Below are 17,622 nucleotides of genomic sequence, written 5' to 3' on the forward strand. Positions count from 1 at the left end.
CATTTCATAGTTGCAATCATTTACTCCGCAATAGTGAAAAATAATTTTAGCAATTTCTAAAATATTCGCTCTGTTTTCAGAACAAATAAGCTATTTGTTTGATCTTTGGTGGATTAAAGTGGAATAGATAAGTTTAAAGAATTTAATTTGTAAGTGATTCCCCAACAATTTACAATCTGCAAGAACAAGTTGCAGTCATCTCTCTCCATTAACATAAGTTCCAAGTATGATTTGATGCTTCCATATTTCACTCACCTTGTCGCTATATATTCTAACGACGGCATGCAATCTGGTCATGAAATCTCAAGCCTCTTAAACCAACAAGCCAAGCCCTTTTATTATGAATAATCCTCCTCGGATTCCTTTTCCTTTCATGAAACTCGAAGTTCTCGTGCCAAGGCCTGGTTCACCATATCGTGTATTCTATATTGTAAGGGAAGGGGATATGAAAAGGCCATCCACGGATGTAGTTGTGTGAGGCCGAGAAGCTAAGCTAAGCTAACGTAGGCGTCGATATTTTTTTCTCACGCAGAGCTATCAGAAGGCTTGGTCCGGTCCTTGTGGTGAGGCCGAGAAAAAGAGTGGTCCTACGGACGGGTGGGTTCCCAATGTTTGACCCACTCGATCCCCACGGGCATAGAGGGAGTGTGCACATGGGGATCTCCTGGATTGCAAGCAAGCCACCTTGTAGTTTCCGATGCCGGAAAACAAATCTTGTGTACAGCGTAGGGCTTTCTGCCTTGGTTATTCCTTTCCCGGCTTGACCAAGTTGGGCGATTGTTTGGACCACCTGCAAGACTCATCATAGCTGGTGGGAGATCGATCTTTGACACTTTAATTTTAGGAGCGGAGTTGAGAGCTATCTGGATCTGCTTCAGTTGCGCTTGGCGCACTTTGAGAACCGGCGCTATTTTGGTTGAGGATGACTATGCTACGTTGATTGGCTGGATGTGGCGATTGGCTGGAAATGTGTATACACACCTCCTACTTCAGGACATGAAGTTTGGCGAGAGAATACATCTTATTTAGGATGAGATGTATCTACCGAGAGGTAAACAGGACAGCAGATTGAATAGTCATCTTTGTGGTTGACTACTTCGGTGGGATGCTTTGGACCAATGTGATGCTTACATTAGAGTTCACTTGAAAAAGAAAAAGAAAAAAAGAAAAGAAAGAGGAGTTGCACCTCAAGCCTGTGGAACAATCCTTGGTTTGTTTTCTTTCGTTTCGCCTTTGTGAGGTATCTCAGGTGACCAAACTTTCTTTCAAATAAGGCTAGCCAAGGTTGTACATTTTCACCTTAACGAAAAAAATCTTATTAATTCTCTGAACTAGTCATATAAGCAAGTGAAATGAGTCCATGTATGATCATAAAGCATGGGTCTAGAAAAATTTGTGTAAATTTCCTAAATATTTACATGGCAGCTGTTTTTCAGAACTCGGCCGGTACTATTGTTATCTTATTTTAGAAGCTTAAGCCGATAAGAAATAGATCAACATGTATGCCAGGCGTTACAACAACAGCCACTATGCCGTGAGATAAATAGTTGTGATTTGATCTAGCTATAATTCTCTTTGATAAAAAATAATATTATATCTTTTTCTTAAAAAATCTTATTCTGTTGACAACAAAACTATTTTGACAAATGACAACGGCATGATCTGATAAAGCTGTTGTGTTGCTACTAGTATATGTTCTTTCTCATATAAAAATCGCTAATCGTAGTTATTTATGTCGCAATATTAATTAAGGAATTGTATGGAGTTACAAGATTCCTGTCACAAATACCCTAGCTTGGGCCAAGGATTCTCCCCAAAGAAAATGCCGGCGTAATCCTGCTGTTAGATTGGGCATCTAGATTATCCAGGGTCCGATAACCTCACAGGTTGGGCCAAGTTATCATTGGGCTGTCTGAAATTTTTGCCAACAATTAGATATGCCTTAAAACCAAGCTCGAATCTGCCACATACACCAGAAGCCATCATGGCATCCGCAGAAACCTTTTTTATGCAACAACAAAGAAAATGGTAAGTTTTTTAATGTGTATAATAACAACTATGGGATCTTGTAAAACACAAAGAATGATAAACTCATTCTTCTGGTTAAGATTAACTTGAAAAAAAAAAAACAAATCGTTCTAACAATCGGAGGAGATGAACTGTTTGGGCTGTCTCTAGGCAGAAACTGAGCGCTGCTTAGCTTAGCTTGAGCGCAAGGTGAGTTAATAGGCCTATATATAGCATATTTAGGTGGCTTGGCTGATCATGTTGGGCTGGACTAGGATTAGACCTGAGTGGCTTGAGCCTGGTCGGAGTGGGACTGCTATATTATGCACCGGGTTGGTGGAAAGGAATTCGAGGGATTGGGTTGTATCTTTCATGCAAAAGAAAGATTTGTCTTTCTTTGCGCAAATCTACCATTGGATCACCTACCACACAGCTCTCAAAGCACTCCGAACTCCATTATTCATCGGTCTGCATAGACCTCGAAGCGACCAGTGGAGGATACAATGGGGGGTTTGTGCAGGTGAATCCTTCATGCAGAAGATACAACCCTGACCCAAATTCAAGACTCCTCGCCAAAATGTAAAAAAACTGCTATTCATGTCCTATGCTCGGTTCAAGTTCTCTGTAACTATCCTAATTGTTTCCTACATGCATCGATCGATTGGTTTGATCACCGCAACCCAATCACCGCAACCCAATCACCGCAACCCAATCACCCTCCTCCCTTCATTTTATTGATGAAATTTGGGATGGTGTTTTGCTACAATTCTGCTTAGGACAAAAGAATATCGGTAATAAATATTAGTCAAATAAGATGTTTACTTCTACCATTGTTGTTCAACTAGCTGCTAACAGTGGAGGAATCTTCTTCTATCCATGTAGAGTATCTACATACATGCAAATGATCCACCATAGCTCTAGGCTTTCTCTTTGATAACATGGTAGGGGCGACTAAAAGGAACAGATAGGATAATTGTGTGGAATAATTACTGGTCCGGTACCTCTAACATTCATGGCTTCTCTTGTAAGGCCAACCGGAAGACACTTCGTTTCCAAAAGGAAGAAAGAGGGCTAGGAATCAAGAGCATTCAACAGTTTGACAATGCACTTTTGGCGAAATAGGGTTGGAGGTTTATTGTGAAAGACTTGGATATTTACAGAAAGCAAATTGAATTTGCATATGATAGGAAAGTGAAACTACCAATGTGTTAGAAATCGCTAAAGAGATGCTTTAACTTTTGAAAAGATGTCACTAAGGCTCTCTCGGAATCAAATTCACTTCAGCATTGGTGATGGCCAAAACACCCCTTTTTGGAAAGTTAGCTGGCTTTGTGATGCACCATGCAAATTGATCTTCTCTGGCCTCCATGCACGTAGCACAAAAAATATGGCACTATATTTGATTTTTTCAATTGCAGAACTATGTTGTGGAAATTTAGACCATCGACCAATCAATCAGCGAAGAACTTCCAACAACAAAATCCATTGCTCTCTTTGCTCGCCTTGGTAACATTGAATAGAGATGAGGATAAGATTGTTTGCAAACCGAACAGTAAAAGAACATTCACCTCTACAGTTAATTAATTCTAGAGCGAAGTATAACTTTGCCCCCTCACTTTGAAGCCTTTCTGTGCCACTTGAAATAAAATGCTTCTTATGGCTTTGTTAGAAAAAAATGGCGCAATATAAAGTTAGAATTGGAAGGAAGCTTGGAAAGAATATTGGAGGATGTGTATTGTGTTGCCACTATGTTGAATTTGTAGACCATTTGTTCTTGGAGTGCAGTTTTTTTACTACCATTTAGAAAATGTTGTCATTTGGCTGGTTTGCTGCAATCTCGTAGAACTTTTGAAAGACTACATTTGGATTAGAGGAAGAGGATTTTTTTCAAGCAGCGTAGGCAGTGGTTCTAATACTGATTAGTGCCATTTCATGGTCGTGCTGGAAAAAAGAAACATCAGAATTTTCACGAACAAGCATTCTTCTATAAACTCAGTTGCTACAGAAAGTTTATAACTATTCTCATTTTCGTCCAACCTCTGCAACCTGAAGTTGCTTAACAAGCATGCAAAAATTTGGCACAAAATAAGGAGATTACCTATCTTGTTAAATGGAGCTTGACTTTGCTAGTACTTGAGCAAATGGATTACTTAATGTGGGACGGCAAGCTGATTCTTTTGTTGAACTGAAGTTGCATCATTTATTTCTTTTGGTTTTCTATGCTATTCTATTTCTTTTTGTTTTTGTCGTATTGCCTCGCTCTAATCTAATTTCTATTAGCTGTTAGCAAGGTGATCTGCAGGACTGTCAGCTTTAGGAATACATAGCCGCCTGTGCTCTAGTTAGCGGAAGGAACAGGGTCCATGAATCATGGAATAATACTAGAAACGAGATGTGGGAACACTTGATCCTTTATATGATTGTTTATTTGCCTTTGTTTTTGCTAAATGAATAATTATGAAGTATGATCTTTAGCAAAATAGAAATTTAGCTATTTTGCAAAATATCTTTCTGCAAAAAATTGTAAAATAGATTTTGTAAAAGAGGAGAGAGATCTGTTGTTCAAAAAAAATCATTTTTCAGGATTTATAACTTATCAGTTTTAACAATATATATATTGTATAAAATATACAAAAAATTACTGTTGCAAAGCTCATTTAATGCTTTTATGAACATGTTCCAGTAAAATTTTGCAAAATCATATTTATTTCTACACACACACACACACACACACACACACACACACACACACACACACACACACATATATATATATATATATTTGTTGGTTTAGGACACCGCCTTGTTTATCAAATAATTTCACAATAAAAATCTAATTTTTTAGCACCAAAGTATCTAAAGGTGGTAATTTACTTTATTCCATCAGATATCTGATCCGACATGACCTGTAGCGGATTCAAAATGGGTATAAGTAATGGTGAAATCTGTTTCAAATTGGTTCCGAATATATACACCTCTTCATAAATCTTGTTTCTAAGATAAAAAAATTGATTTATATATAAATTTTTTATATATTTTTATCCAACTCGATCTATTTAACTTATCCCATTTAACTCTATCCTTTCCGCTCCACCCATTCTTACCCTATATAGCCATATCAGGTAAGTCTCGGATGAGTATGGATGATAGCCAACCTAATTCATATCTGATTTAGTGCTATCCTTAAAAATGGTGGGTAGATTTATTACAAAATCTTATCTAAACCATCAAATAGAAACCTGGTTGAATGATTTTTTGAGTTACAATTTTTAGTTACCAGAATAATTTTCTTAAATAGTTATATAGCCAAAGATACATGGAATGATTGTCAAAATCAAAGCGACCTTATAAAATTTAAGAGAAACTAAAACTAAAACCGCTGTCAAGTGTGTGGGCTCCAGTTTCCTTTATATTTAAGAAATAAAAAGAAAAGGATTCTTTGCATACATATCCTCTTAAATATTAAAATTTATATAAATATCCTTCCAAAATTGATATTTGTATATATATCTTTATCAAATACTTATTTTGTATGTATACCCTTCTTTTTTATTTTTATTTTTTATTTTTTGCATATGTACCCGTATCATTTAATGCCATTAAGAAGTTAACGGTTTAAAATTGAAATGATGAAAATACCATTAATGGGTAAACATGCAAAAAAAAAAAATATAAAGGTATACGTGCAAATAGTAATTTTGAAGGGTATTCATATAATTTCATATATGTAGGAGGGTATACACGCAAAAAAAAAAATTCTTAGATTTTTTGCATAATATCCTTCTAAATATTAGAATTTGCATGAATACCCTCCAAATTAATATTTACTTGTATGCCCTCATAAAATACTGTTTTTATATGAATACCTTTGATATAGCGATTTAACTAACATGATTAGCCAAAATCATATTTACTTAAATTAAAAATTAATTAAAATTATGAAAGTATCTTTTTATTTCCAAAGTAGGTAACACGTTAACAAATGTCACTAAAAATTAATATTTCTAGCTTCTTTGAGAAATTTTTTGATCTCTCTCAACCCTCTCTTTCACTTTTCTATCTGGAATCAAAACCATTTAATCGACTCCCTTATCGACCATAGACAATCTTTCATTGTATCCTTTTCTACATAAAGATGGTTGGGTCTTGCTTTTAGCTTTATAAATTATTTTTAAAAAAAATATTGTGAGAGATTTGTAATATTTATTTTTTAGTGTATGAGATTTGCAATATTTATCTTTTAGAATTAATTTTTTTTTATATATGTAGGCTGGTGGCTGATTTAAATTACTATGACAAGATGGGCCTCATAACTAGATCTTTTTTTCTTCTAGAAAATTGAAGCTAAAAAAAAAAGTGGCTTAAGGTACACAATGTAAGGAGTAGCCTTCTACCACATGGCCGCAGAGGTTGTTAATAAATCTGAAGGGTTTAAAATTATTCAATAATTTTGCTTGGAGATGATTGATGTTGTTCTTCCATCCATTAGCATAACAGTAGTAAGTAAGCTTGATCATTGCAATCTATCACGTACTTTTAAGAGATTATAATCTATTTCTATATTTTAATACATGTCCTTATATATACATCTATAACAATAAATATTATAAGTTATATTTCGATGAAATAAGATATAGTGGTTGTTGTAAATAAATAAGAATAAAATAGAATAATCTTATGATTAGTGAAAGAACTTCCATAACTCTTTTTGTTATGCAATTATTGAATCAATTTTTTTTAAATAATATTTAATAAAAAATATTGCAGAGCAGGCACTAGATAAATCCGAGTATTAAAACATGTTGAAATAAAAAATAAAATTAGATTTTTTTGCATTTAAATTCTCCTAAATATGTAAAATTATACGAATACTTTTGCAAAGTAGTATATATATATATACACACCCTTATAAATATTTCTTTTTGCATATTTACCCGCTAAGATTACTTTAGTAATTTTTAATTTAAAATTATTAATTTTTTAACAGCATTAGATGATGTGGATATATATATATATATATATATATGTAAGAAAAATAAAATAAAAAGTATATATGTAAAACAAGTATTTTATAAAGATATATATGTAAATATTATTTTTGGAAGAATATTTATATAAATTTTAATAGGAGATTGATAACCTACTCTCTGTTATGGTAGGTCATCAATCTATCCATTTTTTCTTTAACAAAAAAATATCCTTACTTTTTATAACTCTTAAAGGTATTTTATGTCTTTTTACAATCCCACGTTAGCTCACCTCTCAACCCCCCAGTTAATACTCTCTCTCTCTCCCCTCGGTGTGTGTATATATATATATATATGTTGTGGTTGAAATCTGGCCTAAGGGTGACCACGCCGAGGGAGTTGGAGGAGCCGCCGGCCCGGCTAGATAAGGAACACCACCTCTCGTGCGCCGGCGTACTCGCACAAAGCCTCACTGGTGGATTCTGGTGAGGGTCCTCTGATGCTTAAGTTAGAGTGGATCTTAGTTAGTCCAAAAAAAGGTCCCAGGTATTACCTGATGTGGGCTATTTATAGTTCTCGCAGAGGTGCCCAGGTGGCGAAGGTATGACCCGTCTTCATCATGGGAGGAGATGGCTTTAGCCAGGTGGCGTACAACCAAGGCTTGCTTTAGGCACACAGTGTAGGCCATTCTTATGAACGACATGGCATTGACAGAGGTAGTAGGGTATGGCTCTTGGTCGACATGTTGTGGAGTGGCCAGCAAGTACAGTATGGTGCGGTGAGGTTGTAATGTATGACCACATATGCGGGCGTAGGTGCGCGAGTGGGTGCGCGCATGAATGCGGCCATGGGCGAGGTCGGGCTCGCTTGGAGGCCGTAGCATATTCTTGGCAAAGTCAGCTTGGTGAGCACTGAGGTTAGGCCGATTTTGGGGCCGCAACATATGTTTGGTGAGGTCGGTTCGGCGGACTCTGAGGTCGGCCCAGCCTTCTCAGCTCTTAGTTGACTCTACAGGGCACCCCTACTCAGATGGGGGCGCCATTACCTGCGATCGATGGGGCCGTCGTAGATATTTGGCGCCTCGAGCTCGGGTCAGGGCTCGTCATCGAAGATACTTGGTGCCCTGAGGTTGGGTCGGGGGCGTGTCGTCGAAGATACTTGGTGCTCCGAGCTTGGATCAGGGCGCGTCGTCGAAGATACCTATGAACGGTCGACGGGGCCTCTTGGGCTCTTAGTCGACACTGTAGGGTGCCCTGAGCTTAGGCCTGGGACGTCATTGTGGATACCTACGGCCGACGGGGCCTCTTCGGCTCTTGGTCGGCACTGCAGGGCGCCTCGAGCTTAGGCTCGGAACGTCATTATGTCATTAGAGAAAGTTGCTACAAGTCGCGGCAGCAACTTGATTTGTGAGAAGGGGCCGAGGTTAGCTCGGCCTTTGGCGAGATCCGACATTTGGCATGCTCGGCGCTAAGGTATGCTTGGCCGGAATGGGGTAGTCCCACGCTGGGGTAGGATGATCCATGTTGCCCCCCATCAATATATATATATATACACACACATATATCTATCTATATATATACATATATCTATATATATACATATATGTATATTTGTTTGTTTATATGTATGTGTGTGTAAAAAGACATAAAATATCTTTAAGAGTTATAAAAAGTAAGAATATTTTTTATCCAATGAAAAAATGGTACTATTATGGTAGGTTACCAATCCTTATTTTAATATTTAGATGGATATGTACGAGAAAAACTCAAAAAAACAAAAACAGAGGGGTCTCGCGCACGGGTGGCACCTCTGCTCGGGAAATGTTTAGAAAGGGTAGACTTTTCCCAAATCTTTTTATATCGCGTCATCGTTTAACGGTGTTAGGGTGGCAAATAATTACATGCCCTTTTTTAATCTCACGGCATCCATTGGTTCGATGTATTCTTCCGGCGGCTTCTCAAATGATCATACTTTGGATCCTCAAAACATTCATATGGACGCGGTGTGCTCCATCTCCTCTCCCTCCTTATATTAACCATCCTTGCCCGTCTTTTCTTCATCTTATTCATTGTTTCTTGGCCGAGGGGTTGTCATATCTTCTTGTATCGAAGTAGATCAATTTTCTTCTTCTGAATTATTTTTGTCTTTGGTTTCTGCCCTCAAATCTTCTCTCTTTGGAGACAACCAAAGTACAGGACAAGCATAGAAGCATGGCAGAACGAGAGGGGAACAATGTCAGCAAAAGTTCTCCCCCAAGAGCACCAGCATTTGTGGGATTGGATGCTATCCGTAGCCGTCGAAAGGGAACAGGAGAGAAGAACTGCTGCGCTGCTGTGGGTTCGAGAAGGGATTTCTGGGACCGGCTTTTCACCGAAGGCTACAGAGCTGATGTTCTGGTCCAAACCAATCGCGGCATCATCCCTGCCCATGCTAATGTTCTTGTTAGTATACTTCCATCTTTCCTTTTTTTTTCTAAAGGTTAAGGGAGGCCAAGAGAGCCATCCAAATTTATTAAAAGGTCAGAAGAGGTGGCTTGCATCCTGGGACTGATAGGCAGCAGTCCCTGATCAGTATACAAAGAAACAACAATGAGATGGAGAAGATGTGAGCAAGAGAGTGAGATGTGGATACAGAGAATCAGCAGTATACTTCCATCTTTCTAGCGTTCTCCTTTTGCATTTTTGATTATGATCCAACTCCAAGTAATGTTACTCTTTCTCATGTAATGCACAGGGAATGGCTTCTCCGGTGCTCAAAAGCGTGTTAAATAATTCAAAGGGCCGCAGGAAATCAATCTCTATTCGTGGTGTTCCCCACGATGCGGTCCGGGTGTTCATTCGCTACCTCTACACTTCATGGTAACTACAATGACCCATTCCCCTCCTCTCTAATCTTTGGAATTGTAAAGGTTATCTATATCTATATCTATATCTATATCCATATCTGTATCTATATCTATCTATCTATATGTATTGGTCTTGTATTTGTTTTCTGATGCTTTAGTTACAGGCAGGAAGAGATGGATCAGTTTGTCATTTCTTTGCTGGTGCTGTCGCACTGCTTTTTGATCACCTCACTGAAGCAGGAATGCGTGCAGAAGATGGAGAAGGGATTTCTGACCACGGAGAACGTGATTGATGTATTGCAGCTGGCACGGCTCTGCGATGCTCCCCGTCTTTGCCTTCTTTGCTGCCGCTTCATTGCAAAGAGCATTGACGCCGTGTCTGCATCCGAGGGATGGAAGGTGATGAGGAAGAGCAATCCAGAGTTAGCAAAGGAAACTGTGAAGGCCATCAAACATGATGAATTGGTGAGTTATTCTTCCATTTGAAGATTAGGTGTTCTGAAAGCTTTCTATTTCTTAAGCTATTATTCATCTGCAAATACTTGAGATCGTACGTTTTGTTCTTTTCTGGAGTTTGCTACTTTGATTGTCTGCTGATTCCTTTTCTCTTTTCAGAGAAAGAAGGAAAGGTTGAAGAAATTGGAGGAGAGGAAGATATATATACAGCTGCACAGGGCAATGGAAGCCTTCATTCACATCTGCAGAGATGGGTGTCGAACAATTGGTCCAATTGACAAGGTCCTTAAAGGAAGTGATGCCCCTTGCAATTTCCCTGCTTGCAAGGGGCTTGAGTCCCTTGTTCGCCATTTTGCAGGGTGCAAGAACAGAGTTCTTGGTGGTTGCTCTCATTGTAAGAGAATGTGGCAGCTGCTCGAACTCCATGCGAGCTTGTGTGACCAAACGGACGAGTGCAGGGTTCCCTTGTGCAAGTATTATTCATTCATACATACATACATACATACATACATTCATTCATTCATTCATTCATACATATATACATACATACATACATGCATGCACGCACGCATACATACATACATGCGTGCATGCATGCACGCATACATACATACACTTTTTGTTGATAGCTAAAATGCGGTGACCTTTTTGTAGGCAACTTAAGGAGAAGATGCAGTACCGAAAGAAGAAGGATGACATAATGTGGAATATGTTGGTAAGCAAAGTACTCGAGGCAAGGATCTTTTCTGGTGCACCCTTTCTCTAGTCTGTCCTTGAGAGTTCCCTCCCAGATGTGGAGTCCTCTTCTCAGAAGTTTGTAATTGTATATATTATGTAACAAAGATTTCATCGGTGTGTCAATTTGAAATAGCATCTATTCTGTAATTTTTCACTTGTCGAAGCTAATATTTGAGCATCCAATCTTAAATTCATGAAGCAGCCTGCGATTTCTATAAGTTCTGTTCACCTGACAATTTGAATGATTTGTGAGTCTGCGTGGATTCACGATCTCATAGAAACAGATCAATTATTAAGTTCGAATTTAGTCATTCATTTTACTCAAAAAATTTAGTCATTCATCTGTTAGTATGAACTTGATATGGACTCACTAGTGAGTGAAGCTAAGATCCATGTATCACATTATGTATCACATTTGGCTATGTAGGAACAGCTGTATCTTTGAGGGTGTGCATCAGATTTCCATTGTTACTATTCTCAAAGCCCAGATTTAGGCCTCTGAATTCATCCATGCAAATGCCTATGGAAGATTATGATAGTGAGGGAAATCTGGAGTTCCCATTCAAATAGTCTCTACGCATCTTGAGATGGTCTTCATAACTTAGAAGCCTTCACCTCATAGCTTCCTCAAAATCAACTTCGATGACGGCAGGATTCATCATTCACGACCATAGCTCCTCTTTAGTGGCGGTGAGGGGATGTCGCCGCCTTCATGGCACAACGGTCCCTTAGCTGAGCTGAGAGAGACATGGAAACATCTTGCTTTTGCAATTTTGGTCCTTAAGCCTTCCAATATTGTGCTTGAAGGAGACACTAAGACAGTAGTTAGCTGGCTATCTAAGCCAATCGATATGAATGATACGTCTCACCTTGTTTTGGTAGATAGTAGAGAGATGATATCTACGGTGTCCGATTTCAGTGTCATTAACATCTATAAAGAAGCAAACAGTAGTGTTGTAGACTATAGCTTCACTTGTATCTCATCACACCAATAACATGCTTCGAAGATGTTATGCTCCAGCTTGTTGGAATATTTCAAAATTCCAAGTTTGCCCTTCTTTGTCTTTTGTCTTTTTGTCTAGTGTACTTTCTTTAGTCCCACATTGGAAAGGCATAAAACTCAAAAGATCTTTATATAGTATTCAACCTTTTAACTTGGTGAAGCAAAGAAAGAAAGTAGCCCACGCGCGCATGAGCCCAATGGAGGTCCAAGCCAAAATTGGCGAATCCGATCCGGAAACGTTTAACCGGGCGCGTCGCGCTCGATTATCACGCGCAGGGGGGGACCCCCCCTGTTTTCTGTGTTCCCGAGAGGATACTTCCTCTCTCTGGTTCCCGAAAGCCTCTCTCTCTGTTTTCTGTGTTCCCGAGAAGATACTCTCCTCTGTTTTGTTTTTCTGAGCGCTTCTGGGCTGTTCGACAAGATCACTGCATCTGCGAGTGTGCGCTTGGAGTGATCCAGTTGTTGTATCCTGGAGGATAGGCCGCTATTACCTGCTACACCGAGATTCATTCTCTGAGGGGGCGCGATCTATTCTTTTTTTTTTTTTTTTTTTGCTGAAAACGGATGCTTCATACAGTACGGGTACGAATACACCCAATAAGATCAAAATACAAAATCTCGCGGAGTGCCAATGGCAGCTCTGCCTCCCTCGACCAAAGGGCATACCCCGAGTGGTGGGCCGCATGGGCAGCCACCCAATCAACTGCCCCATTGGCCTCCCTGAATACATGCTTGGCCAGAAAGGCCCCCTCCTCACACATCATCACAATATCGCGAATCAAGGGATGGTCTGTGCCCTCACCCCTCAATCCCCTCTGTATCCACCGGACGACAGTGGCCGAGTCACCCTCCAAAATAATCGAGCTGGCTCGCAATACTACCCGCGCATGTCGAAGGCCTGCCCAGGCTGCACGCAGCTCTGCTCCAGGAACTGATATATCGAACAACTGGCGCGATCTATTCTTAAGGACAGTGAAATCACGCCTCAACTGATAAGTTCTTCCTTCTCTCCATCTATTATTTTACTACACAGCTCTTGTCCAGTTCCGAAATATTTCATACTCTGATGCCAATACTTGTATTTATACCCGGGCTATGTAATCTAGCCTCCCCATCCAATAAAAAAAAACTAACGAGAAGCAATCTGAGAGCATCTTGTATGAACTCAGAAGCCAAACCAGTTGCAAAATACCAAAATCCTACAAGTCTCACCAACTAATGAATGTGCTTTTCCCACTAAAAACAATCTTATGACCTTCCATTATGAACAGTTCAACGTTTATAATGAACTCAGGAAAACTAAGATCCAATGAGTTCGACAGAAATCCCTAGAAGCTTGAGTAGTCTCAGTGCACTCTGAAAAATTCTTTTTGATATAGTACAGTAATTAACAATAATATCTCCTAGTACAAGGGTAGAGAACAAAAACTAGTAAATGAGCTAGGTGTATTTTCTACTTCATGATCATTTATGGTCATCAATTGAATTTGATGACGTTGGTACAACAAAAAACGAGATACTGCTTGCCGTTCCCTGCTTAAGATAAAAGCTCGTGCTCAAGAGACCATTTTGCTGTCTAATAAGTCTGAATAGAGAAAGCATTGTATAATTATCTAGATAAACCCTCGAAAGAAGCATTGTATAATTGTCTTGTCTCAAGTTTTTCTTCCCCCTCCTGAGATACCTAATTGGTCTTGGCAAACTATGTATGACAGTTTGCAGTCACAGTCACCCAACTGTTAAAGGATTCATGATCACAAAAATCAACGAATTATTGAAGAGAGTTTCATTATTTGTGAACAACAAATTGACCAAATTATTCAGCAAAATTATTTCTCAATGATTCGGACACTTTCACGAACTATTTAATCATTCATTAATTTATCAAATTATTCATGCTTGAAATTGAGATATCTATGTATCATTATTGGTGTCATGTAACTGCTGCTGCCTCTGTCTTATTTGTTAATTACTTCAGTTCACCTCTACATAGTCAGGCGCTTGTATCAGCATGATTAGTAGCTCTGAACTTGGGAGGATCAAATTATATCAGACATGTGAACTACCAATAACCTGTTCCCAAAAAACGTTCTTGAACATCATGTTAAGGCCATGTCTCGTATGGATTTGGTTAATCAGGAGCAGCTGGGTTCAAATTCATGTGGAAATAAGGCCATGGTACTTCATAAGAAGAAAACAGGACTCATCTTCAAATTGAGGGAAGTTAGGAGCAAGGGATAGCAGAATTTTCGTGCAAATGCTATCTTCAACATCAATCACCATATGGTATTCTACTGAAAAACACAAAAACCACAATACCAAACAAGCCCCTATGATCTTCTACTTTCGTTTTTCAAAAAAATGTAAATGAAATTCATTAGATTATGTGTTGCATTTCCAGGCAGTGATTTCATTATTATATGATTCTTTTATAACTTTTCCCAAAGAATGATGACAGATTAGTTGTGATCACTAATGTACATAATATCATTGCACCACATGAAAGTTCTTACTTATAGGTTTAGGTCTTCCAATTCATTATAGCTCATTAAAACCTGAATTTAATGATCACTAGAAAAAGTCACTATTAACTGGCATAAACTGAATTTCTTCCTCAAAACTATATATCATTTTGCTTCAAACTAGTTTAAAAAATTGAGCCATCATATAAAATCTAGAGGTTGGTCATGATACCAAACTTGCAGAGGGATCCCAAATCTTAGATCTAGGCAATGTGATGTAAAAGGACTTAAGAAAGGAATAAATGTAAACCAAAACTAACACAAATTCATGAATTGCAGATGCTTCAGAGGGACTGATCGCCCATTCTTTTGTTCTCATTGTCTTGACATCTAGATGTAACCTAACAGACCCCTTGCTTGAGAAAATTCGAAACTAACATAAAGATCAAGTAGGTTGACAACCAACCAGTGCTCTATGTTTTAAACATTATGATTCATAGATGTGTCTGCAGGAAGTGTTGAGAGAGTCAAAATCTTGGGATGCTTTGTAACTATGAACAATCCATGATTCTCATTTTTGCTCCCTTTTCTTGAAATCTCAACAATACCTACTTTTCTTTGTACAACTGACCCCTTGCCTGAAAACACTTAAAATAAAGATGGGATAGGTTCCCAACCTGCCAACACTTTGTCTCGAGAAGTTGGATTTTAGATGTCACAAAGAGAATATAATATAAGCTAATACAGAGATACCGTTATAATTGACTTCTTGATTTCAAGTAACTTGTTTTGGTGCATCTTTTCCAAATTTTTGGTATTGGATCCAAGAAAAATATTGATATATATCATAAAATTACACCATTTTTCGTTCACCTCTTCATTGTTAACTTATTTTTCATTTTTCTATATGTTCTTTTTTGTCTAAATTTTAGTGTCTCTTTCTTAGTCATGTAGTCAAAAATATCATAAACATGCATGTCGATCTTGATCTGTCACTGAACTATGCAAGTAAACATACATTATAATCATCTTCTTTCGTAGCTAATTTTCAAAACTGCCTTGCGCTGTTTACTGTACAGCTATTGGGAAATTATGTGCATGCAACCATAACATTGTGCCATTGGGAAATTATGAGAGCAAGAAAACATCAAATTGCACCAAAAATTGAAGTAACTAACGAGAAATGGTGATTATATTTTTTTATCACAAAAATGGAAAAGAGGTCCTTTTGTCACCCTACGAGCTATCAAAATAAAAAGTAACTTCTCTTGGTCTCCAACGTTTTTGTTCAACATGCTTTCTTGGTGTTCAAAACTTCATCGATTTTCTTGCAAATGTTGAGTGACCATATAAATGAGGTTTTATTGGTACAATTTTTAAATAATGTGAAGTACTTGGCTTCATCTTCTAGAGATGGCACAGTCCACATACATATGGTAAGCAGGAATGTTAACCTATTAACAATATACTAGAATAATGATGCCACCTTCAATATTTCCAGTATATTCATTTATGCTACTGCAACCAAAGATTATGCTTCTCCATGGTATCGTAAGTGCTCATGCAACCGAACATGAAAATAGACTGTTAAATGCACAATATAGTGTCTTGAGGAAGATAGGGAAAATGAGAACTAATATCTGAAGATGTTGACTGATCCTGTTTGTCTTTATTGATATACAAAATCAAGAACAAAAAATCAAGCAAGTATATTGTCCAACTTATTAGTTATTTCACGCGAGCTTCTAATATTTTCATGTTTCATTCTATCAATGTTCCGAAAAGCTATACCTAACTATGCAAATCTAGTGCCTCCAATGTGTGCTCATGCCAAGCATTAGTAGTCATGTTAAGGAAGCCGCATAATTAAGTATAGTGTTCCATAAAGGTCGATAATAGTGCTTCTAAATATAAAGAATAGTGGACAAAGCTAATCTGGTATAAGAAAACAAAGTCGTAGACTTACATAGGCCTGTTAACGAGCCGAGCTGCTCGGGCCCGGCTCGGGCTCGGCCCGGTAAAAGCTCGGCTCGAGCTCGGCTCGTTAGTCAAACGAGCCCGAGCCCGAGCCCAAAATAAAGCCCGTTTAAACTCGAGCTCAAGCCCGAGCCCGAGCCCGAGCAGCTCACGAGCCCAAATGGGCTCGTGACACCACCACCACCACCCCCACCCCCCAACCCAACCCACCCCACCCCACCCACGCTCGTGACTCAAACCATTTTTGACCCTCCCCCCAGATCCCCCCACCCCACCCGGCCACCCCTCTTCTCTGAAAATTGCTCTCAACCCGCCTCCCCCGAGGGTCCCGACGACCTCCTCCACGCCTCCCTCGACGTCGTCGCCGAGGGCTTCCGCACCTCCGAGCTCGGATTTCCCAGGACCCTCTCCGCCGCCCCGCCTCGCTCGGATCGACCTCCTCCACGCCTCCCTCGACGTCGTCGCCGAGGGCTTCCGCGCCCCCAAGCTCAGATCCCCCAGGACCCTCTCCACCGCCCCGCCTCGCCCGGATCGACCTCCTCCACGCCTCCCTCGACGACCTCCTCCAGATCCCCCAGGCCCAGGACCCTCTCCGCCGCCCCGCCTCCGCCCCCTGGACCGACTGCCTCCCTCGCCCGCCTCGACCTCCTCCGTCCTCTAGGCCCACCCCACCGCCGCCGCCTCCCTCGCCCGCCTCTACCTCCTCCACCGAGGGCTTCCGCGCCTCCGAGCTCGCTGCCATCGCCGCTGCCTGCCCCAACCTCTGCCACCTCCTCGCCCCCGGCGTCTTCAACCCCCGTAGCCCCACTACTTCGAGTTCGTCGACGACGCCTCCCTCCTTGCCCTCGCCGCCACTTGCCCCCGTCTCTCCCTCCTCCACCTCGTCCACCCCTCCACCCTCTCTCCCGCTCGCCCAATCCCGATCCCCAGGACCACATCCCCATCCCCGGGCTTGGGCTCGGGCTCGGGCTCGAGCTCGGGCTTGTAATTGAAACGGGCTTTACGAGCTCAAGCCCGAGCCTTTGATGTGCCAAACGAGCCCGAGCCCGAGCCCAATACAGAGCTCGGTACCGAGCCCGAGCCCGAGCCCGAGCCCAAGATTCTGTGAAACGAGCCGAGCCCAAACCTCCCAGGCTCGGGCTCGGCTCGGCTCGTTAACAGGCCTAG

General features: G+C 40.1%; 1 protein-coding gene across 1 annotated transcript; it reads left to right on the forward strand.

The window, feature by feature from the left end:
* The first annotated feature begins 8,901 nt into the window (after positions 1 to 8,901).
* On the forward strand, positions 8,902 to 12,081 carry LOC103709180 (BTB/POZ and TAZ domain-containing protein 4-like). The gene is made up of 5 exons (XM_039114360.1): positions 8,902 to 9,415; positions 9,708 to 9,832; positions 9,984 to 10,284; positions 10,435 to 10,748; positions 10,930 to 12,081. The coding sequence occupies exons 1-5, from the start codon at positions 9,185 to 9,187 to the stop codon at positions 11,039 to 11,041; spliced, it is 1,083 nt and encodes a 360-aa protein (XP_038970288.1). The 5' UTR covers positions 8,902 to 9,184; the 3' UTR covers positions 11,042 to 12,081.
* Positions 12,082 to 17,622: the final 5,541 nt, after the last annotated feature.

This window comes from Phoenix dactylifera, chromosome 16 (genome assembly GCF_009389715.1).
Source record: "Phoenix dactylifera cultivar Barhee BC4 chromosome 16, palm_55x_up_171113_PBpolish2nd_filt_p, whole genome shotgun sequence".
NCBI lineage: Eukaryota > Viridiplantae > Streptophyta > Magnoliopsida > Arecales > Arecaceae > Phoenix > Phoenix dactylifera.

Bases quoted from the DNA above. Each gene is read 5' to 3' on its own strand.
- LOC103709180 (XM_039114360.1), top strand. From the start codon at position 9,185: ATGGCAGAACGAGAGGGGAACAATGTCAGCAAAAGTTCTCCCCCAAGA. The intron at 9,416-9,707 runs GTTAGTATACTT...TGTAATGCACAG, and splicing joins CTGCCCATGCTAATGTTCTT to GGAATGGCTTCTCCGGTGCT. The intron at 9,833-9,983 runs GTAACTACAATG...CTTTAGTTACAG, and splicing joins CGCTACCTCTACACTTCATG to GCAGGAAGAGATGGATCAGT.